At 42.8% G+C, this 27,689-nt stretch overlaps 1 protein-coding gene across 3 annotated transcripts in view; it reads right to left on the reverse strand.

Moving 5' to 3' along the window:
- Window positions 1–26,792, reverse strand: part of WT1 (WT1 transcription factor) — an 80,764-nt gene extending 53,972 nt beyond the window's left edge. For all 3 annotated transcript variants that reach the window (XM_060262652.1, XM_060262650.1, XM_060262651.1), the window contains exons 1-3: window positions 26,375–26,792; window positions 18,241–18,363; window positions 16,123–16,213 (exon numbers count right to left, since the gene is read on the reverse strand). In XM_060262652.1, the coding sequence (XP_060118635.1) occupies window positions 16,123–16,213; window positions 18,241–18,363; window positions 26,375–26,792 (632 nt within the window). The remainder of the gene's footprint in view (window positions 1–16,122; window positions 16,214–18,240; window positions 18,364–26,374) is intronic.
- Window positions 26,793–27,689: the final 897 nt, after the last annotated feature.

A 27,689-nucleotide genomic window follows, 5' to 3' on the forward strand; every position in this document is an offset into this window, starting at 1 on the left:
CATTGCATGCGAGCATAACGGGTAGCCGCTCGTCGAAGTGCGCCAGCAAGCTATTAGAAGTCAAAATGTCTTTTACCACCTGGAAGATGGCGGCTTGCCAACGACCTCAAACCCACGGTGCCCTTTTGTCCAGCAGTCTGTGTAAGGGCTCTGCTACTGCCGCCTTGTGGAGAAGGAAGGCATGGTAGAAACTGAGAATTCCCAAGAACGATTGCAGTTTAGCCTTGTTGGTGGGAGCCGGCGCATCACAAATGGTCTTTATTTTGTCCTGGGCTGGATGAATGTCGCTCGTGTCCACCATATACCCCAGAAAGTCTATGGTGGGCACCCCCAATACACATTTTTCCCCTTTTACATTTAACCCTGCCCCCTCGAAATGCTGTAACACCATCTGGAGGCGGTCACCAAATTTGTCTTCGGTGGCTGCTGCAACAGCACATCGTTAAAGAATGGCTGGACCCCAGGGATGCCTTTAAGAAGGGAGTCCATTCAGTTCTGAAACAGTCCCAGAGCCATGCTGACCTCGAACTGCAAGCGTCGCACTTTGAAGGCCCCCGGTGCGTCACAATAGTTTGCGCTTCTGCTGTGGCTGCGTTCACAGGGAGCTGCTGGTATGTTTGTGTCAAATCCAGTTTCTCAAAGATTTTTGCTCCCACCAGGCATGCTAACACATGGCTCACCACCGGAACGGGGTATGCATGGCCTTGCAATGCCTTATTTATCGTGCATTTACAGTCAGCGCAGATGCATATGCTGTCATTGGGTTTGATCAGGGTTACTATGGGAGTCTCCCACTTTGCATTAGTGATTGGTTCCAGAACCCCTTGGACCATGAGGCGATCCAGCACCCACCTGGTCTTCAGCTGTATGGGCTGCACGTTGGGGTCTAGCTGTAAAGCTACAGGAGCCCCAGTGTATGTCCCCAGAGTTCCGTTGAAAACTGCAGGGAACTCTTTGTACACCCTTTGAAAGTCCCTTTGAACAGGGGTGTAATGGATCCCCGTCACTTGGATGCCCAGTGCCTGGAACCAGGACCGACCTAGAAGACTGCATAGATCACCCTCCACCACAATGAGGGGGAGCTCGCCCTTGAATTTTCCATACCTAACATGGACCAGGCCCACTCCCTGGACTGAAACCTCCAGCTTTTGAAAGTCCCGGACAAGGAATGAGGTTTTAATTGAGCCTCCCCCCCCCCCGGGGCACATCTCCCTGAACATGTGAGCCGAAATGACCATCTGGCCCACCCCGGAATCTACCTCCATTTTGCAGGGCTTGCCTTCCATGAACACAGTCACGTAGTATTTATCCGGGGAGGGAATGGGCAACTGGCATACCTGGGTCCCTGAAGTGGTCAGTGCCTGGATGTCGTCCACTAGTACAATCTTGCGGCAGCGGCCATTCTGTTGCCAAGGAAGTTTTCCTTGGCTCAGCACCACCGACCAGCACACCAGAGCTATGTGCCCGGCCTTCCCACATGTATGGCAGGTTGTGCTCCTGAACTTGCTATTGTGGGTCCCCACAGCTAGCGCAGGTCTTGGGGGTGGTCAATTCTTTTGTGTGGCCTAAGCTTTTGTTGGGTTACCTGATGCAGCTTGAGGGTGTTGTCCCTGTCTGAGTCGTCCGATTCTGCGGCCAGTCGCAGCTGGTGGGCGCTGGTCCCTGGGCGGTGGGCCTTTTCTTTGTGCACATCCTCGGTGGCAGTGGCTATTTGTAGGGCCTTCTCCAAGGTCGGCTTTAATTCCATCGCGATTTTCCGATGTGTCTTCCCGTCCTTGAGGCCATGAGTGAACTTCATGAACAGGTTCTCCTCCAATTGTGTGCCATACTCTGCCTTCCTGCCCAAGTCTCGCAGGCGGGCTAGGAAGGTTGCTACGGTCTCGTTCGGCTCCTGGAAGCTGTCGAGGAACTGTAGCTTCTGGGTGAGGAGAGTAGGCTTTGGGATGAAATGGCCAGTCAGTGCCTCGATGATCTTGTCGAAGGAAGACACCTCAAGCATCTCTGGCGTGACCAGACCCTCCGCTAGCTGTAGCGTGGTGATGCTTCAGTTGCTCAGCAGGATGACCTTCTTGATTTCGTGTTTATCATCCTTGATTTGCTGTGCCACGAGGTGGTACTTGAGTCTTTTGACCTCGGGCTGCGTCATGTTGAACTCTGGAATGAAGTTTTGTGATCCGGACACGGCAGCCATGATCAGGCTGGGTGGCGGTGCCTGTTGTGCGGCGACACTGGAGCTCGGTGCACTTGGCGGTGCTGGGGTGCCATGGACCTCACTCATCCAGATCCCATCCTTGTCGCCACTATAATATAGTGGGTTCCATGCATAGCAGAGTCTCGAAGTTAGTGATAACAAGCTCTTTAACAGGAATCACGTAGAAAAGGTTACAATACAAGACTGAAGACGGGGCCTACTGGCCCAACTTATATATATCTGAATTCCCGCGCTAGCACATCATTGGGTCATTCAAACCGGTGGAGGCTTGTGATTGGTCTAGGGCCACAGGGATTTGGATCCTCCAGCCCTTTGTTCCCAAGTCCCCAAGCTCAGTCTGCCTGGCTCCAATGAGCCCAATGGGAATATCCAAAGTCTTCTCTTGAGTCCACATACATAACAGGGAGATAGCCTTATTATCCAAACAGCTACAAATACATGTCTTACAAAAAGAAAGGAATCCTCATTCCCCTCAAATCTTCCATCAAAACCCACATCCATCATTAAACTGTAGGCCTACCAGCCCTTCAACCCAATCCCTAACCTCTACAGAAATGAACTACTTCAGAGGCATATCTCTATTATGGCAGGACCTTAAGGAGCAACACGTTTTTATTTCAGCATAAACTATGCTCTAAACCATGGAAGGTTACACTGGAATAAAAATGTGCTAATACTTAAATTGTCATTAAAATTGTATTTAGTTAGCCCTAAATATGTGTGCTTGAGATGAACACATTCTTTTCTTGTTTACTTTTGCCTCCATCTCCCTGCCCTCCCTTTCCCTGCCTTTTATTTTCAATTGTGAACTCTTTGAAGGAGGGACCTGGATTTTTTGTAATCTGTACCATAAACATAGATGACTACTGTGAATATAGATTCAGGTGGGTAGCTGTGTTAGTTTGAAGCAATAGAATAAAGTCCTAAGCAACAGAACAAAGTTTGAGTCCAGAATTAAACTATGTTGGTCTCAAAGGTGCCACTGGATTCAAACTTTGTTTTTCAGATGACTACTGTTACATTGTAATTATTACCAACAACACAAGGAATACCAGAGGAAGCAAATGTTTGCAAAATGGCCTATAACAGCATATACACTGGATATAGCCTGAGGACCATTTGCCTCATATCAACAACTGACTAGAAATCATCTTCGTAAATTTAATTATAAGAACATCCACTAAAACATGGTGTTAATATCATTTTCTGCTAACATTTTCAGTAATAGGTAGGACCTTGAAGAACTATTCCAGTGGAAAAGTTTTTGTGAGTTCACACACATACACAAAGAAGTATAGTTAGATTACTTCAGTTGAGAAATATGTGTGATATCATTTTTCTTTAGCACTTTAGCACTATTATTCATTACAGTGTCTAAACTGCTATTGTGTGACTACAGTGTCCCACATATCAGCTCTGAAATTGTTAAGACTCTCCTGCAGTTTCCTCATTTGCAACAGCGGTCCGTGCTGGTCTGTGCCACTACATTTTGCAATTCCATGAATTCTTCCTGTAATGCTGATGTAATTAATTCCTCTGGGGCCCTGATTTTTATTAGAAGCACCAGCCCTGTGCATTTACAGCAGGAGATTTTCCTTTAACTTTTTTTCATTTGACACTTCATTTATAAGAGACTTCTCCGCAAGATCCACCTTTTTCTCTTTGTTTGCTTTTTCATCAAGCAGTACACTTACTCATCTTGACACCAGCTAGAAGCCACTCTGGTTGCTAGGATCAGATCCTGAGACAAGTCCTATACCTTTAAGAGCTGCACAGAGTGGAGAACTTTAGTAGGTGCAGCCTCACTCCACCCCACCCCCCATGCAGTACTATCAGAGAAGCTTCGCTTGGTGGATTTTTTCCTTACAGAATCTACTGTGATATTTGCAGAGTGAGAGGAAACCATTGAAAAAAATTCATGAACCAAAGCAACTTTAAATTCAGAGACTGCATATTTTAAAAACTTTCTGCTTTTAAAATTTGCCTTCAGTGACATGTTCATTCTATAAGCATCCATTTATAATAAACACACAAATAAGAACTTGCACAGATGCTTCTTATAAAGAGTTTAATTCTAAAATTTGATATTTCAGTGTGAATGGAGGAAGGGAAAATTATATTGTAAGCTATTTTGGGTCCCCATGGGAATAAATATTTGTGAATATTATGAATATTCCCATTTGTGAATATGGGAAACAAAATGGAAATAAATATTTATGAATATAAATATCTGATTACTGATAATGACATATCTTTGAAATTAAAGCAATATTGTTGCTTATAGAACACATTGAAAGGCACATGTTGCAGTGACCTGCCAAAGCTAGGGTGCATCTGGTCAGTGCTACGTTAGGAGACCTTCTGGGAACTTTATATTCAATGGGATATAAAGGATAGAAGGTAGGATATAAATGTTATTAATAAATAATAAACTTAATACTCAAGATAATAGACTTCTACTGGTTCTGAATGTAAGATACAAATATTTGAACATCATTAGTCAGCCTTTATTTAATGAATATAACTATGTCGTCATACCAGCAATGTGCTAAATGTTAGCAATGAAAATGAATCAAATCCACATCTCTGTCCTTAAAGTAAATCTGTGCAGTTCGTACCTGCCATATATTCATTGCATGACTAAAGTTCAACATGAAACTGAAAACAGAATAATAAAAATGTCAGAGAGAAATTCAAATGTTTGGAGGAGGAATCATATTGAAAGTAATACAATATGAAAATAAATCATTTTATATCTGCGCACTGACTAAATTGAAACATGTAATATTTAAATCTAAGTATGTTGGTATGACCAGAAATTGGTGAAACTGAGCTTTCTCAAGAGGCAGATTGGGGATGCTACTACCTGCTTTAAACCCCATTTGTTTTTAAATTTACATGAGGTAGAGATTGTATACGAGCTTTCAGGATGATACCAGTCATGTGCACTGTTTTCAGGTTCACTTATTTAATATTGTCTTAGACAGCAATCACTCCAAGAAGCACTATATTGGAAACACTTCTTTCTGCTGTAGGAAAAGTCATGCCAACTGCACAGAATGATGGAGAGGCTGGCTGACATGCTAGGAGTAGAGAACTAAATAACAGAGGAATGGTGACAAGCTCGCTCAATGGTGTACCTATCCTATTTTGCACTTAGGACAAATAATTAACATCCCTCCCCTCATGTGTGTGTGTGTTGCTATCAAGTCACAGCTGACTTATGGCAACTCCATGGGGTTTTCAAGGTAACAGATATTTGCATATAGCTTGCTATTGTCTGCCGCCACATTGGCCCTGCAATCTAACAAGATCAGGCTAGACTGAAGCTATCCAGATGAGGGCCCCTCCTTTATATGACAAAATTATTTTCAGTAATAATCATTAAATAAAATAATAATAATGTCCAGAAAACAGTTTCATGTGGACAGCCATGTTGGTCTGAAACAACAGAACAAAGTTTGGTCTTAAAGGTGCCAGTGGACCCAAACTTTGTTTCAGTGGCCAGAAAAGAAATGCAGACAGTGAAAAGAAATATTTTATTTAACTTCATACATATAATCATAAAAGTTAAAAAAAAAATCAAATTCTAACACGCTATTCTATCACAAGAGCCACCATGGTATAGTGCTTAAAGTGTTGGACAAGGATCTGGGAAATTCAAGTTTGAATCCCCACTCATGCCATGGAAGCTTGCTGGGTGACCTTGGGCTAGTCACATTACTCTCAGCCCAGCCCTGACCTGACCTGGATAGCCCCAGGACAGCCTAGTCTCATCAGATCTCAGAAGCTAATCTGGCCTGACATGGAGGCAGGCAATGGCAAACCACCTCTGAATATCTCTTGCCTTGAAAACCCTACAGATTCACTATAAGCCATCTGTGACTGATGCAAAAAAAAATCCATCACACCGCTCATGTTCTGAGCAGGCACTTGAAAGGGCTTCTGTACTCCATTTTGAAGCCCAGGAACTGGTCATTCCAAGCATATACAAGGCATTTTTGACAGCTAGGAGTCTGCCTTTGTACTAACTTTTACTAACACTAGCCAAAGAATCACAAAATAGTAATTGCAAGCTTCACCAGACTAGATGTTAAGAAACATACTACTCCCTCAGGAAGGTGGCCCCATCCTCCATAGTTTCCAAAGGACTAAAGTCAAACCAGAGAATCTCTACAGTAGAAACTGAAGAGGGGGCATTTTTGAAAGCCCAGCAGAATCAGTGCAATGTACAGAGTACCCAGCAGTATCAGTGCAATCACACGGTGCCCAGCAATGCCAGCTGATGTCATGCACAGAATCACAGTCCAAGCAAGAGCAGATTGGAAGCACAGCAGAATCAGTGCAATGTAGATTACCCAGCAAACCCAGTGCCTTCTGTTCATAATATTAACAAAGGTTTGTCACTGTACTTCTCTTAATTACATTCTGTCACTAAGCAGGATAGGAATGAGAAGGTCTTGAGACCAAGAAGTGAAAATGAAGCGGGGGGGGGGGGGGGAGAGAGAAAAATTAGGTAAAGGGAAATGAATGAGAAACGCATGGAAAAGAGGGAGAGAAATTGAGGGAAGGGTTGCTTTATCTTGCTGCAATACTCTAACTACTGCTTTGCAAGATCTGGCTGAACTGGGTGCAAGAAAAGGAAGAGACAGAGGCTAGACTATTGGAGAAAATGACCTGCAGGCTGGCAATTACCGTAGCAGCTATCAGTGTGCTGGCTTGGTTACATAATCAGTTCAGTAAGTTTGCTTCCATCTTGAAGAAAGCGAAGTCTAGCCAATACTAGAATGCTTTTTGCTATGCTCAGACTTCCTACACCCCTAGTGGCTGCAGCTAAAGCTGCATTTTTAGATAAAAGGGAAGACATTTGGCTGGATGCAGCATGACACTGACCTCAAGGGCCCCTCTTCCTCAGACTGCACCCTCCCCCCACTCTTGGTATACCTCTGAGTTAACCTTTTCACTATAGATGGCAATAAATAAATAAATAAATAAATACAACTCTGCATAAATGTTTTTGAACCAGGTTTCAAGAAACTGTGCACTTTCCCAACATAAAATAACTAGGTGTAAAGTCTTCCATATTGCTTATTACTGAAATATCAATAAACAAAATATACCTTCACACTACAATACCTGTTTCTGTATCTCTACTTTGAAAGCCTTCTTGAAGCTTTTGATTAAGGTTAGAGAGAGTTAATGGCAGATGCATTAAGAGAGGACTACACCAACTAGAGTCCTACTCAGATCTATTTGATGGAGCTTACTTCCAGGAAAGTGTTCTTAGGATTGCACTGTAAACCTGCCAGATTAACAAAATCAAGCATACAATTAGAAACGAATATTTCATTTGTGATATTCAACTTCTTTTTTTTCATATTTCCACAGCTCACAGCTCAAAAGCCTGGGGCTTTTGATCATATTATGCCCTCAAAAGCTATTTTTATTGTGATATACTGCTAAGATATACATGAAGAGAGGACTCAGTCTGCATTCAGTGTTCCACCACTGCTTATACTTCTGGCTTTTGTCCTCCAGTATTATCTGCCTCTTTAACATGGTACTGCCATGACTGGTGTGGATAGCGTTTCACATTGACCCTTTGCTTTTGTGCTTCCCTGCTTTCCCTATCACAACTACATTTTTGTGTGAATTCTCCTCATGGCAACAATGAGCCCTTTCACTGAGACATTTTGCTACTCTTTATCTGTTAACAGAAGATAAAATTCTCACAGTTGCATGATCCTGAAACACAGTTCTTCCCAAAAACAGCTGTTTTACAATCCTGGTTCAAGGTCACCTCTCCCACTTGTTACATTTTTTGTATGTTACACAGAATTTACTAGGTAAGTCATGGGTTCACTATACAAATTAATTAAATGACACAGTAAAAGTGTGAGAACAGACACCCAGTAGCAAACATACCATGCAATACTAATCATGTACATAGAAGTAAATCCAGCTGAATTTATTGGACTTACTGCTGAGTAAGCATTCTTATGATTGCAGCTTAATCTAACTGCACACTCACTGTGTAAAGCAAAGTAAAACATGGACCAGGATATGACTGTTGCTAGTCATCTGGTTTGAATATCACTCATTAAGGACAATGAACCAGAGAAGGAGATTTGAAGACTGAGAGTTATTCCTTCCAATTTATGCATGAGCAGAAAATAGCTCAGTGAGACTTTTTAAAGATGGTTTCATAATGAATAATATATTCAAATATTATTTAAAGTAAAGATACTATTGTTTTGCATCAGTCAGTAGAATAGGATGCATTCTTGGAACCCAACAGCTTTATTCAGATAGTTTTTCTTCTTTAAAACAGTCTGAGGAGGCAAAACTGAAGGGAGAGAAGATGATCCATTATTCTTAAGTGAATCATTTCATCCCTAAAATTGCTGTAAACCAAGCATTACAAAAGTCATTTTTTCCCTTGCAAAGATGTTTTAAAATTGAAGTGAGGAACGGGAAAGGCATTTGTACAAAAGGGATTAATGTTAGTTGGAGTGAAATAAAAGGAAGTTAACTCTAAGCAAAAAAGAACTTAAAAGGAAACTAGTAGTAGATCATATGGAGTTTGTTTTGGCCTGTTCTGCTGCCTAGAGTTCTTGACCTTGGTACAGAAACAGCTATAATCTGAGTTTCAACTCCTCCACTCTTAAAGTCTTTGTAAGTGTGACTCATAGTAAATTTTCAGCAAGAAACATGTTTATTGCATGAAACTACGTGATGCAGAAAAGTTCACATCATCATTTGAATTCATACATAACTTTAGGGAAACTAATGCATATTTAAGATCTGTATTGCTTTACAGTTTTTTGCTTGCCCTTTAAACAACTTAGTAAACATACATGCATACATTAAACAAGCAGGGTGACTTTGATCTGATCACAGTTTCTTGGATTAATACACTGCACAAGTTTGTTGGACAGATAAATGAGGAGGAGAAAAGAAAACTATGTAAAGTTCCCTAGTATTCCATTGAGAACAGTCAGGATAAGAATGTATTAGATAGTAACTGATGCTGCCAAAGTGAGATTTTTGGGGGTTCCTGAACATTTTAGAGTTATGTAGAAGGTATTTTTAAAAATCAAATACAGTCTTGGTGGCGAGGTTCTGTTCCCAGGTTTATAAAGAATGCAAAAAGTGAGACATATAGGCTAAACTGTAAATCTTTTAACAAATTTTAAAGTGACTTTTTAAAATGGTTTAAAGGGTTACGTAATAATCTTTTAAATTCTTCTTTTACTGTTATAACCCTTAAGTCATCAGATTTTAACATGCAGATTCTTTGCGGGACTTTTTAAAAGGTACTTCTAAGGTTGTTCTAGATCAGAGGTCTCCAGCTCTTGGACTGCAGACCAGTACCAGCCCTCGGCCTGTTAGCAACCAGGCCACACAGCTCCGCTGCCCCGACCTCCTCGCCTCATGAAACAGTGCAGCCTTTTCACTCTGCCACCCCATGGTGCCTCCTCTCCCTCCAATCAGCGGGGGGATTGGCCTTTAAAGAGCCAGGAAGGTGCTTCACCACCTCTTCCCCAGCCTTAAACTTGTGCAAACGGAGGGAGGAGGAGGTGCCACAGGGGGTGGGGAGGAGGAAGTGCCATGGGGGGGTGCACTGTTTCATGAGGCGAGGAGGTCGGGACAGCGGAGCTGTGTGGCCTGGTTGCTAACAGGCCGAGGGCTGGTACTTCTCCTGAGAGAAGAATACAGGTACATTAATTATATCTGCAAAAGACTCACTATTATCATTACTGCTAGCAAATCACCTTTCACTAAGGTATGTCAATTAAGTTATGGCTTAGGTTTGCCTGGAGAAAAATGTGCTGACCCTTTAGTAGATGTTTAATGTATGGGAATGGGCAGCTGAAGCTTTTCATGCCATGGATGTAAATAATATCCCATTAATGTGTTAATAATGTAACAGGAACTTTTTTTCTCCAAACAGATGGCAACCCTAATTGACTTCATGGCTGTATATCCTAGGGTGATTAGCCAGCCCCAACAACTTGATGGCTTCTTCTAAAATATATATGCATGCTTGCTTGCAGTAACAACTACATATATAAATTGGAAACGGGGGCAATAATAATTGCAGCTCATCTATTAATGGGAGCTAGTTGGAGCATGCATATTACTACCATTCTGCAGAGGCTCCATTGGCTGCCATCAATTACCATATTCAGTTTAAGGTATCTGCAATCACATACAAAGCATGCATGACCTTGATTACTCGTGAAACCAACTCTGTTGCTGTGCTCCACCACAGCAACTTCACTCATGTAAGCAGGGGCTTCTGCAGAAGCCAACCTGCAAATGAACAAAGTCAGCCACTGATCATGCACATGCTTCCTCCATTGGGGCTCCCACCTCGTGGAATGGCCTGCCCAAGGAAGTCAGGAAAGCTCCCTCTCTCCTGGCTTTCCACATAAAACTGAACTATGCAAAAGGGCTTTTCTGCAAAGGTAACAGGGTTGCACAGTATAAAATGGTTCACAAACTGCCTTGGATAAATTATTGGGACTGTTGTCTATACTGTTGTGTATAGCTTATTGTAAGCAGAATCCTGTTATGTAATTTCTGTACCACCTAATACATCATATTAACACATGCTATGATTCAGTTCTTTCTGGTGGTTCCAGACTCTAAAATCCTAATGCATTGTTTTTTATTGATTATACTGATTTACTATGTAATCCACCTTGAGTCCCTGTGAGAAACATGGACTATAAATAACATAAATAAAACAAAGACATTCTCCATTTAGCAATTAGTTTATTTCCATGTTTCAAGGCCATATGAGTATAGCTACGCATAGGTACAGATATCATGTGATACAATATTTAGCATTGTATGGAAGTACTACCATTAATATTTCTATTCAACTCCCATGCTATAACATCACTAGATTCCACTCATGAATTGAACCTGAAGATAGTATTGCAATTATATATTCCTATTGTTCTGTAAAGACAACTTGCTAAGAACCTGGCTCTTTAGATCTGTCTCAGAATTCCAAAACTATATTCTGGAACATATATATAACCGAGGATACACACACACACCAGAAAATAAGTTTTATGCAACTGAAAATGCTTGCTCTCCTAGCTCAGCAACATATGACTGCAACAATAAATGGTATCCTCTCAACTGTTTTTCGATTGTAACCATTGATAGGTGAAGAATGAAATGTTTTGAGAAACAAACCCTTACTTGTTTCAACAGTCATTGAGAGGTTGCGCTCAGAAAATGAACTGCCTTGCCAGATAGTCATTAAAGATGATTAACTGTTCTTCCAAATATGCTGCCCTTGGAGAGTTAGCATGAACATAATGAACAGTACTGCCTTCCCACTGTTATGACTCTGAAAAAAATCTGACAGTATCTCAATGGGTTTCCTGCTCCAGCTTTCTAGAGCTTTGATTGTTTCCAAGTGATATTATTATTATTTACAGCAGATCATGAAATACTTCTGTGTGAGAGAAATCGGCTAAAAATGGCTGTTTTCAACAATGTTTACATTATATGTTTGTCGTACACTCTACAGAAGTGTATATGCATTTGTTACTCTTTCACATATCTCTGCATTCTTTTTTGAACTGGACATTGTTGGTTTGCCAATTATCCACTTTCTGATTGGTAATTTTTTAGCTTTTACAAAAATCATAATTTTAGATTTGTCATAACTGATCTCCAAAAGTTTGCTGCTGTAGTAGATCATGGAAACTTTTATAGCTTTCTTCAGGCCATCCTGAGAAGTACTTCCACAAATGAGCCATAAGTGCATAGAAATAGAGTTTTAAGTGCTGCAGCTAGTCTTGCCAGTCCCCAGGTCCTGGTGGGGATCCCCTGATTTTGAAGGCTCTTCCCTGCCACCAGCAATCTCGCTGGGAAAGGAAAGCCCTGCCCCAACAGACACAATGTGTCTTTCCACCCTGGGAGGCTTAGAAGAAGCTTGGAAACTTGGAATGTATGTGTGTGCACCTTTAAATCTCAGTAGGAGCAAGGCTGAATGGGGGCAGGGTGGAGTGGGCCAGTAGAGCCATGTGGTTATTCCCAGTGTTTGTGAAGCTGTTAAAAAGGAAGAGAACCCAGTCCCTCCATTTGTTATACATTTCTTTCAGAAGCCATTTGCATAGTAAAGACTAAACCTTTCATTTCCTGTGTTAGTCTGAAGAAGTTGGTGGAAATACAACAGATGGTTACATTCAACAACTCTCATGAGTAAATTGCCCCAGTGAAATCACAAAAGTGTGTGCTTGCAAACTGCATTTATTTTGGCTGCTTTGTGAGTATGTGGATGAGTTCACTTTCATTTAGTGGAAGTGCAGTCAGATGCTGGGGGACAAGGAAATGAAGACTGTATTCAGGGGAATTGCACTGCTGTATTTTTATTCATTTATTTTCGGGAATGGGAAAGTCTCTGGCTCTGCCCCCAAAGTCCCCAAGTATTTTCTGAGCTGGACCTGGCAACCCTAGCTGGAGCTGTTGCAACAAAAAACCTCTTTGAACTCTGTTTGCTTCAGCATTTCTGGCACTGATCTGTGAGCAACAAGTGAAACCAAGGATATTTTTTTAGTTCCATGGCTGATAGCCCACATTTTGACTCCCACTAACTTTGACTCTCATTAATTAAATTAATTAAGCAGGCCCAGAACTTGAATAAAAGAGCCACAGCAGAAGGGCTTTTCAGAACTCATTTTTGTTCACGTCTTTGGCCTCTTGCCTGCTTGGCCCTAATTATGGGGTTTACTTAAGGGATATCTGTGGATGAAAAGCAAGCAGAATTAACCTAAAATAATATCAGAAGCACTGAATGCAATCCCATTCCTGCTGAAGTTAAGACTAACATTGATTTTAATGCAGCAGGCACCAAAGCCATTATAATTTTGACTTTGCTTCAAAATTTCATTTCTAGATATCTGGAAGAAGACTGTGGACATTATTTTCACATAGATCTTCTCTGCCATACTTATTCCTGTGCAACTAAACTGAATAAAGTATTTTGTTTCCTTTATTACCAAATCACCTAATTTCCTTGAAGTCTAGTCAGGTTTGCTATCGAAAAGGTTTTTGGAACTGAGTGACACAATATTTTTGCTGTGCAGAATTGATTAATCAACAATGATATAACCAAGCCTGTGCTGTTTCCCTTTGTAAAAGCTCATTGTTTCTGTATGCACGTTTCTTAGCAGCTCCCCAGACATGGGATTGGTTCCAAGTTCACCAAAAGTTGAAGAATAGGTGGGGTAGAGGGAGGGGGGAGGATTTTGTTCTGGCTCTTAAAGAAACGCCCAAAAAACTAAAAGGTGCTCTTCTCCCCCCACACACAAACACTCTCTTTACTATCATATCAAAGAAAATTGCAACTGCAGTTATAGTATTGATTTAAAACATGTGTGCCCACCACAGTAAACAAATTAGGATTTGTAATCCATTCCCCATTCTCAGCCGCTGTTCCCTATAAGTGAAATGATGAATGGTCATTGATAAACATATCAGAATTTTATCGAGAACAAATTACAAGGATGCATTCTGATCTTTGGGGGGGGGGCTTTTTTTGAGAGGGAATGCACAGGAATGCAGTTCTGGCTGGCTTGCTGCCAGGGGGTGTGGCCTAATATGCAAATGAGTTCCTGCTGGGCTTCTTCTGCAAAAAAGCCCTGTGTGAAACAATGATGCCATCAGGGGATGTGGCCTAATATGCAAATGAGTTCCTGCTGGAGGTTTTCTACCAAAAAGGCCCTGGGAATAAACAACAAGGATGCCATTGGTTTTCAATGTGCATGGATATACATGTGTATATTGCAACTCTTTGAAAGTACCCTTGCTTACTCAAAGTGCTGTGAAACAAAGAATAAAATGCCTTCTTCTCATAATCAGCACTGTGAAATACATATTTAAAACAGTGGTCTGTCCCAGGCCTGTAACTAACCAGGGGCCCGTGGAGCCTGTCCTTCTGACAGTTTTTCAGGGCCCTCACACTCCATCTCAGGGCTCCCCCTCCCCCTCCTACACAATTTAAATTGGGAAGGGGGTGCCAAGGAGCAGCCACTGCCTGTCCCCTGCCATTTAAAAGGCATGCCAATCTGCTGATCAGCAGCAATGGGATTGGTTCCAAGTTCACCAAAAGTTGAAGAATAGGTGAGGTGGGGGGAGGGATTTTGTTCTGGCTCTTAAAGAAACCCCAAACAACTAAAAGGGGCTCTTCTCCCCCCACATAGGGGGTTGGCAGAACTATAATGGAGTTGGTGCCTTCCTTCTCTCCTCAATGCCAACCCCCACACACATCCTTTGCTAAGCATCCAATCCCACTCCTCATGCACAGGCTTCAGAGGGCTTTAATTCCCCCCCCCCAAAAAAAACTTTTTGTCATGCTCTCCCTCCATAAGACAATTAGAATGGGTCTCTTTGACTGCATGCAGCAAAAGGAACTGCAGACCCATTGGCAGGGGAAGGACACACGAGCAGGGACATGAGTGGGAGAGCACGAGAGAAGGAGAAATTGGCCTCTTTTTGGATTGCTGCAGGCTGAGCTCCAGGAAAGGGAGAAGGGGAATCAAAACTCATGTGCAATTTAAATCATGCAGGCAGGGGGAGGGAGAGGGGCAGCCCCCAGCCTCTCCAGCTTCCTGCTCTTGCCCCACAGCTCCCTCTGCCCATGGCCTCCCTGCAGCCCCCTCCCTCTGCGGCTCCTAGCTATGGGGCTTGTCTGTCCCCACTTGGATCTTGCATGTTTGTCCCAGTTGGTATTAATCTGCAGTAAAAGGCTGTTTATGTTGATTCATTTTTAAAACCTTAGAATTCCAGAATGCTATTTGAGAGATGCCCTGACATCTTCAAGTACTAGTATTCTATTCTGTCATTCTGTTTTCATGGAAAAGAACACACCCGATCACTCCCTTTCCCCTATTTATCAGTGAGATCAACTTTTGAAACTGTCACTGGCCAAAGTGGAGAAAACCCAAGGAACAAATCCATTAATTGAAGCTTTAGATTATTAATGAACAAATTAATTACATCTGTAATTTTCCATCTCACTGTCAGAACAGCCACAGTTTAATCAAGGAATACTGTGTCTCAAACCTGATGCCATTAAACCCATTGAGAGGCTTAATTTTTTAAAAAATCAACTTGCCTTTAAACTGGACTCAAAAAGAAAGATTGAGTTATTAGTTAGAAGGAAATTCTAAGGAACTTCACTGTTAGATATTTCTGTGATCTTAATTGAAAAGAACCTGAGATAAGTCTGGCAAAGACAATTATTCCTGGCATTGTGATAAGTAGTTAAGATCAAACACAATTAGAAGATGAACAGCCATCTTGTGTCAGTGAGGAACCTTTACAATTTAGTGGATTGATTGGTTGATTATAGCAAGATTATTCTTGTTGTGAAAGAGTAGCTCCTACTGCACAATAAGGAAATCCACAATTACAAAAAAAACCTGTGAATTGCTGTGAACCAGAAGTCCATTGTGGAATAAGGTCCATGATATTTAGAGTAGCAACATATCATGCTAACCATACCTTTGCAATTTACAGAAATTGATAAAATTAACACAAGGACTCCTTTGTTTTCAGAAACAATGCACATGATGGGATAACATAGGATTTTTTGTCTTTGCTTTTAGTATTTACTGTTATTTGTATTTTGGATTCTCTTAAAGAGAATTAGAAGATGTGATAAAGTTAGATATACTTCCTATTCCTGGAATACTTGCTCTTAACTAAATAAAGACAGGAAAGGTAAAAAGAAAGAGGAAAAGAAGGAGGAGGGTAGTAATTTAACTTCAGAGTAGTTTGCACTACCAACAAATCTGTTTTGTCAATATCTGGGAGGTGGAACATACACAAAGACAAGAGGATGAGGAGCCTACAGCAAAATTAACAAAAAGCCTTCGCACCTGTTGTATGGGCTCCTCAGGAGTAAGGCCTGACTGTCCGTGGGAGTGTGGCAGCCATAGACTGGGGGAGGCACTGAATACTGTTGATCACCTGTAGACAAACCAAAGAAATTCACTACCCTGAAGCACTGTGACCTGATGCTGAATTTTAAAGTGTCATCAGAAACCCTGGGGAAGGGACTGAGTCCTTTTCAAGCAATTATTATTTTCATTTTCTACAGTTATTTGTATCAGAGACTGATCCCCAGTTATTTTGAAAACTGCTTTAACATTTGACAAAATGTAAAACTGGTGGATGATTTTTGTTTTTAACAAGCGTGCAGTCAAAATGACAGCTGATGAAGTCTGATCAAGATGGGTAGCCCTAGTAGTCTCTCTGTAGCAGTAGAAAAGAGCGAAAGTCGGAAAGCACCTTAAAGACTAATTAAATTTGTGGTAGGGTATGAGCTTTCATGAGCCACTACTCACTTCTTCAGATATCTGAAGAAGTGAGCACTGACTCATGAAACCTCACACTCTACCACAAATTTTGTTAGTCTTTTAGAAGCTATTGGCCTCTTAATCTTTTCTTCTGATTTAGTCTGTAGGTTCTCTTTGGCTCAGATTTCACTTAGCCATGACTCCCCAGCCTGAGGCAAGCTTGCATTATTCCGCTTCCTGTTTGTAAAACAGATATTGTAATTTTAGCCTCCTTTACAGTACTTCAGTAAGTGTTACATGAAGGGTTACTGAAACACTATGTCCCAAAGCCCTTTAAACTCCTGGCATGTGCAACATAAATGCAAAAAGTAATCTTTCCAAAGTTAAGCATTCTGATACCCATTGATTTCAATTGGTGTGTTGAGTGTGTGCGCCTATAATTTGTCCTTACTATTGATTCAAGCACCTGTGGTATCTATTGCTTATGCAGGACTTAGGCATCTGTCTGAAACACCTTTTCCAGAACTCTTGCTGACTTCAGGGGAACATCCTATCCAAAGTCCCAACAACTTCTCCAAATATTGTACATAGTTCTGGGATATAGTCAAAATACATTTGTTTTAATGACTGCATTATTTCACAAGAGCAGAGTAATTGTCAACAGTCATGATTTTTGGTAACAACCCAGTGTTTGCATAGAGACTACCTTTACCTTTTTATTTAGCATCTTTCCTAAAGATGCTCATTATTTAACTGGTATTTATATTAATCTTCAGTCAAAAAAACTCATGGATGAACTAATTGGGGGGGACTTTGCAGGGCTTAAGAATATAAGAATTATATTATATTCCGAGTTCGCTACAAGGTGCTGGTTATTACCTTTAAAGCCCTATATGGCCGAGGCCCTGTCTACCTTAGGGACTGCCTCTCCCCACATGTTCCCCAGAGAGCACTAAGATCTAGCTCCCAAGGCCTTTTAAGGATCCCTGGACCAAAGGAGGAAAACTGAAAGTAACAAGAGAGCAGGCCTTCTTCGTAATGGCCCCCCACTGGTGGAATCAATTACTGGAGGAAGTGCGAGCCCTGCGGGACTTTAGTCAGTTCTGCAGGGCTTGCAAAACTACCCTCTTTATGCAAGCATATAAGGAGTCCTGAAAACGATACCTTGCCATCAAGAAATATCTACTGAATAGCACCTTAATTTATGGTAGTCTTAACTTTTATGTAGTTTTAACCTTATGTAACTGTTTTTAAATGTATGTATCAATTGTATTTTAAAATTGTCTTATGTAAATCATGGGAAACCATGTCTTGTTAGCCGCCCTGAGCCTGCTTCGGCGGGGAGGGCGGGATACAAATTAAAGTTTGTTATTATTATTATTAAGAACATAAGAGAAACCGTGTTGGATGAGGCCAATGGCCCATCCAGTCCAACACTCTGTGTCACACAGTGGCAAAAAAAAAAAAATTATATATATATATATATATACACACACACACACACACTGTGGCTAATAGCCACTGATGAACCTCTGCTCCATATTTTTATCTAACCCCCTCTTGAAGCTGTCTATGCTCGTAGCCGCCACCACCTCCTGTGGCAGGCTTGTGTTTTGTGTTTGTGTGCGTGTGGAATCCTCAGTAATTTCAGTCCTGTGATCACTGACATATTGCACCGAGAAGCTTTTGCACAGTTACCTAGAGATGTCTGTTGGCCAATGGGGTCCTCGTGTTTAAAAGAGTGGTTTGTAAACTGTGCTGCATGGTGAGAGGGAGTATGTCCATAACTTGGAGTTCCATCAAATGCCACTGTGCCGTAACCTGCCAAGAAAACAACATAGTCAGGAATCAGAAGTTGAATTGCCTAGCCTTGAACTTTCTCATGAAACAGCTTCCTGAAAATAAAATTGTTTCCCCCAAGCAAACAGGCCAGCAGGCGTCAAAAAGCTGAAGCCTACGCTCTTTGCAGCAGCTGGTGGCTCCTTTCCACAAGAAGAGATAGCCATCACAATGAACCCAGATAAACCCATGGAGGGATCAAAATAGTGCAACTGTAGCAAATTCCATGTCTAGCTCCGGTCTTACATCATCCTCTCCACCATATAGCTTCAGTGGTTAGAGTGATGGTAAAAGTAACCCTGCTTTGTCATAAAAGCTAACCTCTGTTGTACATTCACACCTTAACTTTTAACAAAAGAACAAAGCTGTTGAAGAGATTCAGTATTAAAGGTAAATGAAAATCAGAGGCATAGACTTAATTCATGTTGTGCTTCAATTCCCTTGTGCAAATTGTTGGCAATACTGCTTTTCCTCTGGATACCCATGTTGGTCCAATGAAATGTGCATGCACCAGGGTCGGATTAACAATTAGGCCAAGTAGGCACTGACCCATGGGCCCCCACATCTTTAAGGGTCCCAGGCTGCCCCCCTGGTTTTCCCCCTGCTTGTAGCCCTCCCAGCCTGCACATGCAGTCAGCAACTGAGTTGCTCTTTGCCCAACTTGCCTGATGCAGCTGCTGCTGGCGGTGTTGCCAAGTTTGCCTCTCTCTGCCTCTTTCCCACAGCTTTGTCAATGGGGCTTTTGAGAAGGTGCCTGCAGGCTGCAGTGGGGGCCGCAGGTGGTGGAGTGGGCACTCTGAGATTATTTGCAAGCCCCCCCCCCCCAAGATTTTGACTGCCTAAAGGCATCCACAGGGTTTAATCCGGAACTAGCATGCACATGAAAATTTATACCCGGAATTAAACTTTGTTGATCTTAAAAGTGCCATTGGACTCAAACTTTGTTATATTGCTTTTCTCTCTGTCTCTCTGAGAACCACTGACACTCAGGCAATGAGAGAATCTACCTGCCATCCTAAACACATTTGAGACTAATTTCATGATTAGATACTTCCATCTAATGCCATCATAAGTATGGCCACTTGGGACAGAGGTACAATTATAGGAATGGCGATGAGGCTCTGTCCTAGGATACCTACTTTGGTGGGAAATTAAAAGTAAAGATTTTTCACCATGCATGAAAAGGGTGGGCAGGTTGTTTGCAGCAATCTTTTCATTAATTATTCCTCATATTTGAGAGAAAGTTTCCATCTGCTGAGCAAAGCTGTCTGCCATTTCACGTGTAAAGGTTACCCTTTAATCTCCATCTCTCTGGCTTCTCACTAGTTTTATAAGATTAACTTTCTAAAGCATATGCATTAAAATAGCAAGCCATTAAATGAAAAATAACCTCCTACTTTAAGCGAAAATTGCTGGCTCAAACAATAATAAGCAGCCTTTTTTTAAAAAAAGGGGGCGAATTCAGAAGGAAAAGGATCGCCTCTGGTGACCCCAGGTTGACACCTAATCGTAAATCAGGCGTTTAGACACCAACTTTCATTAATTACTTGGAGCCAGCTAAACAACTTCAGCTAAAAAGTAATTACAAAGTAATATTATCTTTGAGGCTTCTCGGCTCATCAGCATTTACCCCAAGACCAAAGAATGTTTAGCGTGGCCCTTCTGAGACCTGCCCGTGCTTTCCCAATCAACACGCGCTGATTCCTCTCTCCCCCCCCCCCCACCCCCTGCAGCTCTCCGTCATAAAAGCTGTTTTCTTTAAATCCCGTCCTCCTGTAAATCCGCTAGTTTCAACAGAAGATTCCAAACACGTTCTGGAGTGCAATGTCTTGCAATTATGATGATTTCGGTTTGGGACAAGGCCTCACAGCCAGAGACTTTGCCTTTTTTTAAAAAAAAAGACAGAAAATGCCGCCGCCCACACTATCTTTCACAGCCGCATTTGGTCCTCTTCTGCTTCAGGGGCTGTTCGTTCTATGGCAGCAGACGACGATGAAAAAGAAAACGAAGATGATGGTCGATTTTAGACCACGGTCTAGGGTGAAAAAAAATCAGTTCCTGATACTCCAGAGAGTGATTTACTGACCACACTTACTCAGCCCGATCCACAAGTCGCTAAAACAAGAAACTGACTGTGCTTGGTTAGGACCATCTTTCGAAAACACCTTACCTGCGAGATCTTATGCATATTTACTCAAAATGTGCATTGATTTAAATGGGCTTGCTCCAAAGTAAATGTTCTTAAACATCCTAGCTCTCAGGGGAAATCCATTGAAATATACTGGACATAGTCTAGTTAAAAAACGCTTTCAGATTGGAGTCCTGTTGAAATGAGTAAAATTACCCCGTTCATTTTTTATAGCACCCACTTTCCGTCCTAATGCTAAATCTAACTCCAGAGGAGTCCTATTACATTTGTGTCGACGTTTCCAAGCTCGAGAACCAGAACTAGGAGGACACAGAGACTCTGGCTTAAACTGAATTTAGACCACCGACTTCACACGCAATTCGTTAGTCTCGGCGTTTTCAGCAGAGCTAACCATGCTTGGGTACAAAGTTTTAAAGGGCTGCCCAAAGGGCACTTATGGTGGACACCGGAAATCTCAAATGGCCTACTTAGGAGAGCCAAAGGACAATGGCAAAGCCTCATTCAAACGCTATTGGTGAGCTGCAGTTTAATGTCCTTTAGGATCACACAAGAGCAAATGGTTTCAATGGATGAGTCCAGTTTAAGATACTTGAAGTGCATTCCACTATTATAGCTCATCCACAAAAACTCTCTTAACCAAAAACTTGGATTTCAACCACTACATTTCTATTGCAATCAAGCAGAACTCATGGTTAATCCCGGTCCTAATCTGATTAAGGAAACCTAGAAACCTGTCTATTTGAAGGTAATTGCACATAAATGTACCTGCAACCTAGGCATTTGCAAGAGTCCCTCGAAGATAAAGCTTACTGTGATGGATGGAATTTACTCTCAAGTAAGTATGTACTGGGTCCTAGTTGTAATGTATCCGGGACTGGGATATAATGGGATTCAATCGTAATATTGCATTTTTCAGAATTATAAATTAGGCTGCAGACTTTTCTAATCCCGGAGGTAGTGTCTCTTGAAAATAGGATTTTATGTGACGCCTTGGGCTCCTCCCGGATAGAGAAATTACTGGAGCTTCAAGTTCTTTCCAGAGAAAAGGACAGACGATACACTGTGCTTATTCCGCCCGCCCCCCCCCCCCAGTTGGCAAGCGATAGAACAGGCCTGGAAGCGCCTCTCCAAGCCTGTTGCATGCGCTTGGTGCATCCTCGAGCGCAAGAGTCCTTTTTCTCCCCAGCCAAACAGTGCTGACAGGCCGGTGCCCAACCCTTTGCACTACCACGCTATAGCTTTTCTTGGCTCCCTTATTTCCTCTCATAACCCACAAAGCAAAGGCTTCCCCTCCTCCCTTTAAGCCTCGTCTTCTCTTTTCAACTGTCTTGCAACATTGACACTTCAGATCTGTAGTTCCTCTTGGCCCAAAATGCAGATATTTGGTGACCTTCAAAATTCTCCTCGGAGCAGAATGATGTTTTGGCCACATTTTCGGTGTTGTTTGACCCAAAGCTTCAGGAATGCGATAAGAAGGCTGAGTTCTGAACCATCCTCCGATAGCGTGGTCTCTTTAATTAGGATTTTATCGGAGGCTGGGCTGATTAAGACGCGCCGAAAATAATTGAAATTTGGACATCTGTTGAAGAAGGCAAATCATCTAAAGGGATCCAATTGTTAGAAGAACCCAGCTGTTTGGAAGAATGGAAGGGAGGAAGGGGGAAGGTAGATAGAAAATTCAAAGCAAGAGAGTTTCCCCGTGCCAAAGACTTGGCAAAACAGCCAAGGTAACATCTTTCCCACGGTGGGAAAACTTGTCTAAACCTCAAATTCAGCCTTGACAGTTCAAAGCAAGAACATTATATTCATTCCCCCAAAAGTGTTTACCAGCGTTCCCAAATTCCTCCCAGGCCCCCCAAAATTAGCGTTCCCGCTCTCTCTTCCTCCCCCTCATTAATTTATAGCTTAGTCTGCTAGAAAGAGGCTGTTGGTTTGTTTTTGTTTGGGACTATCATTCAAGTGCTCATTCCCCGTCCCCCACCCTCGCTGTTACTCATTTGACACCATCAGGACAGCTAACAAACCTCCCACTCTTCGTTCCTACTTCCCGCCGGTGCATGAATGTCGGGAAGTCTAATATAACAGAATCGTTACTTGCACCAACCAATCACTCAAGACGACCGGGAGGGGGGGCTAACTACAGCACACAGTGTCAGATTCCTCTTTAAAAAAAAAAAAAGTCGGGATCATGAGCTTTATTCTTCCTTTTCGTCAGAACAGAAATAACGCAAAGGAGGGTTGAAATATCAGATCCTTTGAACCCAAATTCTTGAGATTCAGATACACCTGCAGTACCAAAGTAAATAGTTTTGTATCAATATTTGGGACCAATGTAGTACAAATTGCTGTTTCTTGGAATTATACTATTTCTTCTCAGTGTGCTATCCACTAATTGAACTAGGAATCCTTTGTACAAAAAAACCCTGACTTTTACTTAGAGATTTCAAACAGCACTGAACTGAAATTTTATAAAACACAAGGAAAATAGCTAAATTATATTTCACAATGGGGGAGTCCATTATATAAACAGCACTTATTTTTATAGCATTATTTTCATGGAACATTTGAACTGATAATTTTGTTGTTTAAGAACACATTCTTTTTTTTGGCATAACTGTTTTTCCTCATTCATCTAAAAACCTCTTTCTCAAAGAAAAAAAATCACAGACCACAGTAAAATTTATAAATACACAAAAATACAAAGAGATGTGTCAAAGAAAGAAAGACACCTGACATCAAAACAACTGAAATTCAAATTGATTTGTTAGTTTATTGTAGCAAAATAAAGCTTAAATCCAGTGGCATCTTAAGGACTAACGGCATTTTTTAAAACATGAGCTTTCCTGAGCAACGGTTTATTTCTTCATAAACTGTGACTCATGAAAATTCATATTCAACTCAATGTTGTTAGTCTTTAATATGCCATCGGATTTGTTTTTCTTAGTCAATAGGGCAGTTCCCGTCCCAGCCCCTAGAAATGCTGTAGATGTATAGATGTATATATTTGTGGAATTAGGTTAGGATATTGATTTGCTTCATAAATTTACTGACAAAGTATCCAAACACCAGACAGTATGTGTCAGAAAAATGATATAATCCCAGGTGCAACAGGAATGGGGGAGAGGCAATTATTAGAAAAACTAAGAATCTGTCTCAAATAATCAAAGGGATTTCCTGCAGGTACTTTGGAGAATTATTTATTCACTACTGGAGAAAATAAAATCTCACTTATGAAACATCCAATGGTCAAATTAGAACTAATAATTTCTTGTTAAAGGAATCATTTGGGAAAACATTTTCGAATAGCTGGAAAATATTTTTCTTCTCAAAACAAAGTTTTGTGACTGTAGTATGAAAAAATCTATTAATTTTCTTTCATTGTTGCTTTGCACTGTAATTCCATAATCATATTTTAAAGTGGACAAAGGGTTTCCTTTATCTTCTACATTTACTTAACTGAGGAATTAAGTAGGTTATTGCCTAGGAAAACATGACACTGTAAGGGAACGATCCTCTTGTAAGTACTTCTGCACCAGCCTCACTGGAATGAATGATTCGACTGGGTTGTATAATTATGCTAAGGACCAACTGGTTTCAAACATTACATTACTTTCATCTTCATATTAGACAGTATAGAGTTAGAGTATAATAAAGGAACCTGAGAGTTTTAGTAGTGGGTTCTTTTCAATATATTTCTCCTTTCTCGTAATCTCTCTACCCACCCCTTATAGGTGGTGCAGGCAGAAACAGAGAACTATGAAGAAAAGGGATTTATTCAATTATCAGGAAGATCCATAACCCAAAATATGCCAATGAGAATTCAGTAGTATTTGTTTACCATTTTTATGTAAAGCTAAGGAACATTTCTAAATAAATCCTCAGGGCTTAATGGTCCCAAGTGCCACGTCAAGTAATTTGAAAAATCTTGTCAGAGGGAATAATCGATTCTACATACATATTGCAGGGGTAAATTCCATTGATTTCACCAAGACACATTACCACATAAATATGTTAAAGTTCTGGTACCCATTAGTAGTGTACTCCCTAAAGGACTGCATCTTTGAACCCTGCCTTTGATGTATAGGTCCTGCAAAATTTGGTGGTATGAGATGCATGCCTATTCAGACATCCTCTGACCCAATAAAAATCACAAATAGCTAGTTTCACCATTAAAATGTTGTAGTTGCCCCACAGTGTTAGCTTCTCAGTATAATCAGATCAGGCATTCAGTCCAACCCTCTGTATCCTCACCTGCCTGTATCCTTTACATTTGCAGAACTATAATTAATTAGACTTCAATTACTTTTCATTTCTACTATCTAAAGACTGGTAGAAGAATCTACTAGCAGCCAGTTATTGTATGCCAACTGGATGCAATACTTTATGGAAATTAATCTTAAATTGTTGAGCAAAGTCTGAAGGAGAGTACATGCACACCAAAACTTACGCCCATCTGTCCCCTTTGAGCAAGCTGTTGGTCATAAAGATGCCACTGGATTAAAACTTTGTTCTATTGAGTCAGAATAACACAGCCAAACTCCTGAACAAATACAATCTGTTAACTAAAAAAGGAAAAGTGGGCATGTTTGACCACCATTCCCAGTCTTTAGGAATTAACAGGCTTGGCAGCCTTAAAAATAAGCAAACGAACATGACATTAGCACTGAAAGCTAGAGTTTGTTTTCACTAATATTTAAATTGAAATTTGAATATTAGGAAACAGGCCCCATACAACTCAAGGGAACTCACATCTGAATGAATATACAGTCTGTTTGCTACATAAGTTTATTATAAGGCAAATATTGTTTATTTATAATGCACTGAAATAAATTACTAAATTTATTATAATTCCACTGAATTCAGGAGAATTGGGATCAAGCTGTTAGGAAAATTTGGCCTCCCCCCTCCACAACCTTTTTCTGCATTTCTCTCTGGCACTAGTCTGAAATTAGAAGTGTAACAATTCACTGGGAAAGTGTTGTTGCTTCAGGTATTTTTTTTTAAAGAATGTCTAAAACTTACTGTGAAAGGCTGATTAACTGAAGGAGACAGAAATATTCTACTCATTATCCTGAATCTCGAATGTGTTTATAGAAGAGGTCGACACAACGCACAACCCTCTTACTCAGTCCGGAATAGTCTTGGGGTTCGTTCACACTATACTAAATAATGCATTTTGAAAGTGTATTTCTGTTATTCTTACACAGTAAAAAGCAGTTGCAAAACATTTATTTAGTGTAGTGTGAATGCACCTTTGGCTGGACTTGGTGGAGTTCTTACTTGCATTTTAAAGTTACCCACCCAGAACCCATTTAATCCAAAGTAATTCCCCTGAGTGTTAAAGCGCAGTGCCTTCAACGGCCTTTATGTTTCCATCTAAATTTCCAGTAAATCCTTAATCGTTTTTTTTCTTTTGTCATGCTATTTATTTAACCAATTTAACCAAGGACCAAACTGGAAAGCAGCGATCCACAATCTGGACTAGATTAGTTAAACTGGAATTCAGCTAGTAAATTGCAACCCCAAATTAATTTCGTCCGGGATAGCTTCCCCTTCACATGCCGGGTAACTCTCTGCATACCGATTTAGGAGTAGAGATGCAATTTCTGCAGCTGCGTGCTGAGGGGACTCGGTGGAACTTAGTTCCGAGTCCACAGGCGGAGGGGTCGGGCTGCCCGTGTACGCGCCACGTTCGCTGGTTGGGATCCCCCTCGCTGGTTGGGCTTGGCCCCAGGTGCATGCACCCGTTGGCGGCCATCGATAGTAGCGTAAAGGCCCCTGGCTAAAAGCGGCTAGGATGTCCCGGCAGACAGCAGCAGCAGCAGCGGAGGAAGGCCGCCTTACCTTGGTTGCGGATGGCTTGCTGGCTCTCCAGGCAGCTGGGAAGGTAGGGCCCGTTGGGGAAGATGCGCGCCTGGCCGGAGGGCGCCTGGCTGGGCGGCGGGGGCGGCGGGGCGAAGGGGCCGTAGCGGCAGGCGCCGGCCGTGCCGGTGAATTGGCCCGAGAAGTGGACGGTGAAGGCGCTGAGGCACTGCTCCTCGTGCGGCTCGGAGGCGCTCCAGCTGGGCTCCTGCTTGATGAAGGCCGAGGGCGGCGGGGCCAGAGAGCCGTAGGAGGCGCCGGGCGGGAAGTCGAGCACGGGGGCCCATTGCGCCGCGCCGCTCACCGGCATGGGGCAGTTGCCGCCGCCGCCGCCGCCGCCCGCCAAGGAGGGCCCCGCCGGCTGCAGCAGCGCGTTGAGGTCGCGCACCTCCGAGCCCATCTGCTCGCCGCCGCCGCCGCCCACTTTCCGCCGCGGGCCCGGGAACCACTCGCTGCCTCCGCCGCCCGGGCCAGAGGAGCACTTGTTCCACGCGCTTGGGCCCCGGCCCGGCTCCGGCGGGAGGCACCAGGCGGCCGAGCTCAGCCCTTTGGGGGACCCTTGGTCCGCGGCGGGCAGGCAAGGCCCCGGCTCCAGCCCGGCGGCGGCGGCGGCGGCGGGCAAGAGCGAGAGCGAGAGCGCGAGGTTGGGCTCCAGGGTCGCCCTCTGCTCCGACCGGCAGCAGCGCGCCAGGAGGGAGGGAGGGAGCGGGCGGGCGGGCGGGCCGGGCAAGAGCTGGCTGGCTGGCGGGGAAGAAGCGAGCGGCGGGCAGAGCGAGGCGCCTTGGACTTCTTCCCTCGCCTGCGCCTTTGCCCTCGCAGCCCCGGAGCGCGGCTAGTTGAGAGGGGCTCGCTGCGGGAGGGGGGGGAGAGGGGGAGGAGGAGGAGGAGGAGCCAGCAGCGCGCCGGCTCTCCAGTCACCCGCCCCGCGCTTCCTCGCGCCCACAGAACCCTCCCCCGACTCCGGCGCCCTTGCTCGGGCTCGCTCCCTCCCTCCCTCCCTCCCTCCGTCAGTCGGGCCAAGCAGCCGCGCGAGCAGCGGCGGCGGCGGGAAGACCAACCCAACACCCCCCCCCCCCCGCCGGCGGGATCTTTCCCAGCCAAGTGACTGAGGCCGGTTGCTGTGTAGGCTGCTTCGTGTGAAAAGACCGCAACTCGCCACCGAGGCGGGGGGAGGCACAAGGGCGAGGCTGCTTCTGTGTGAAAGCGGGGGATTTAAACACACTTCGGCCCAAGATCACCTGAGGCGCGTCCCTGGGACTAGGCAAACGTGCTCCTCCCCCTTCCCCTTCCCTCAGTG

This window comes from Heteronotia binoei, chromosome 21, assembly GCF_032191835.1.
Source record: "Heteronotia binoei isolate CCM8104 ecotype False Entrance Well chromosome 21, APGP_CSIRO_Hbin_v1, whole genome shotgun sequence".
Taxonomy (NCBI): Eukaryota; Metazoa; Chordata; class Lepidosauria; order Squamata; family Gekkonidae; genus Heteronotia; species Heteronotia binoei.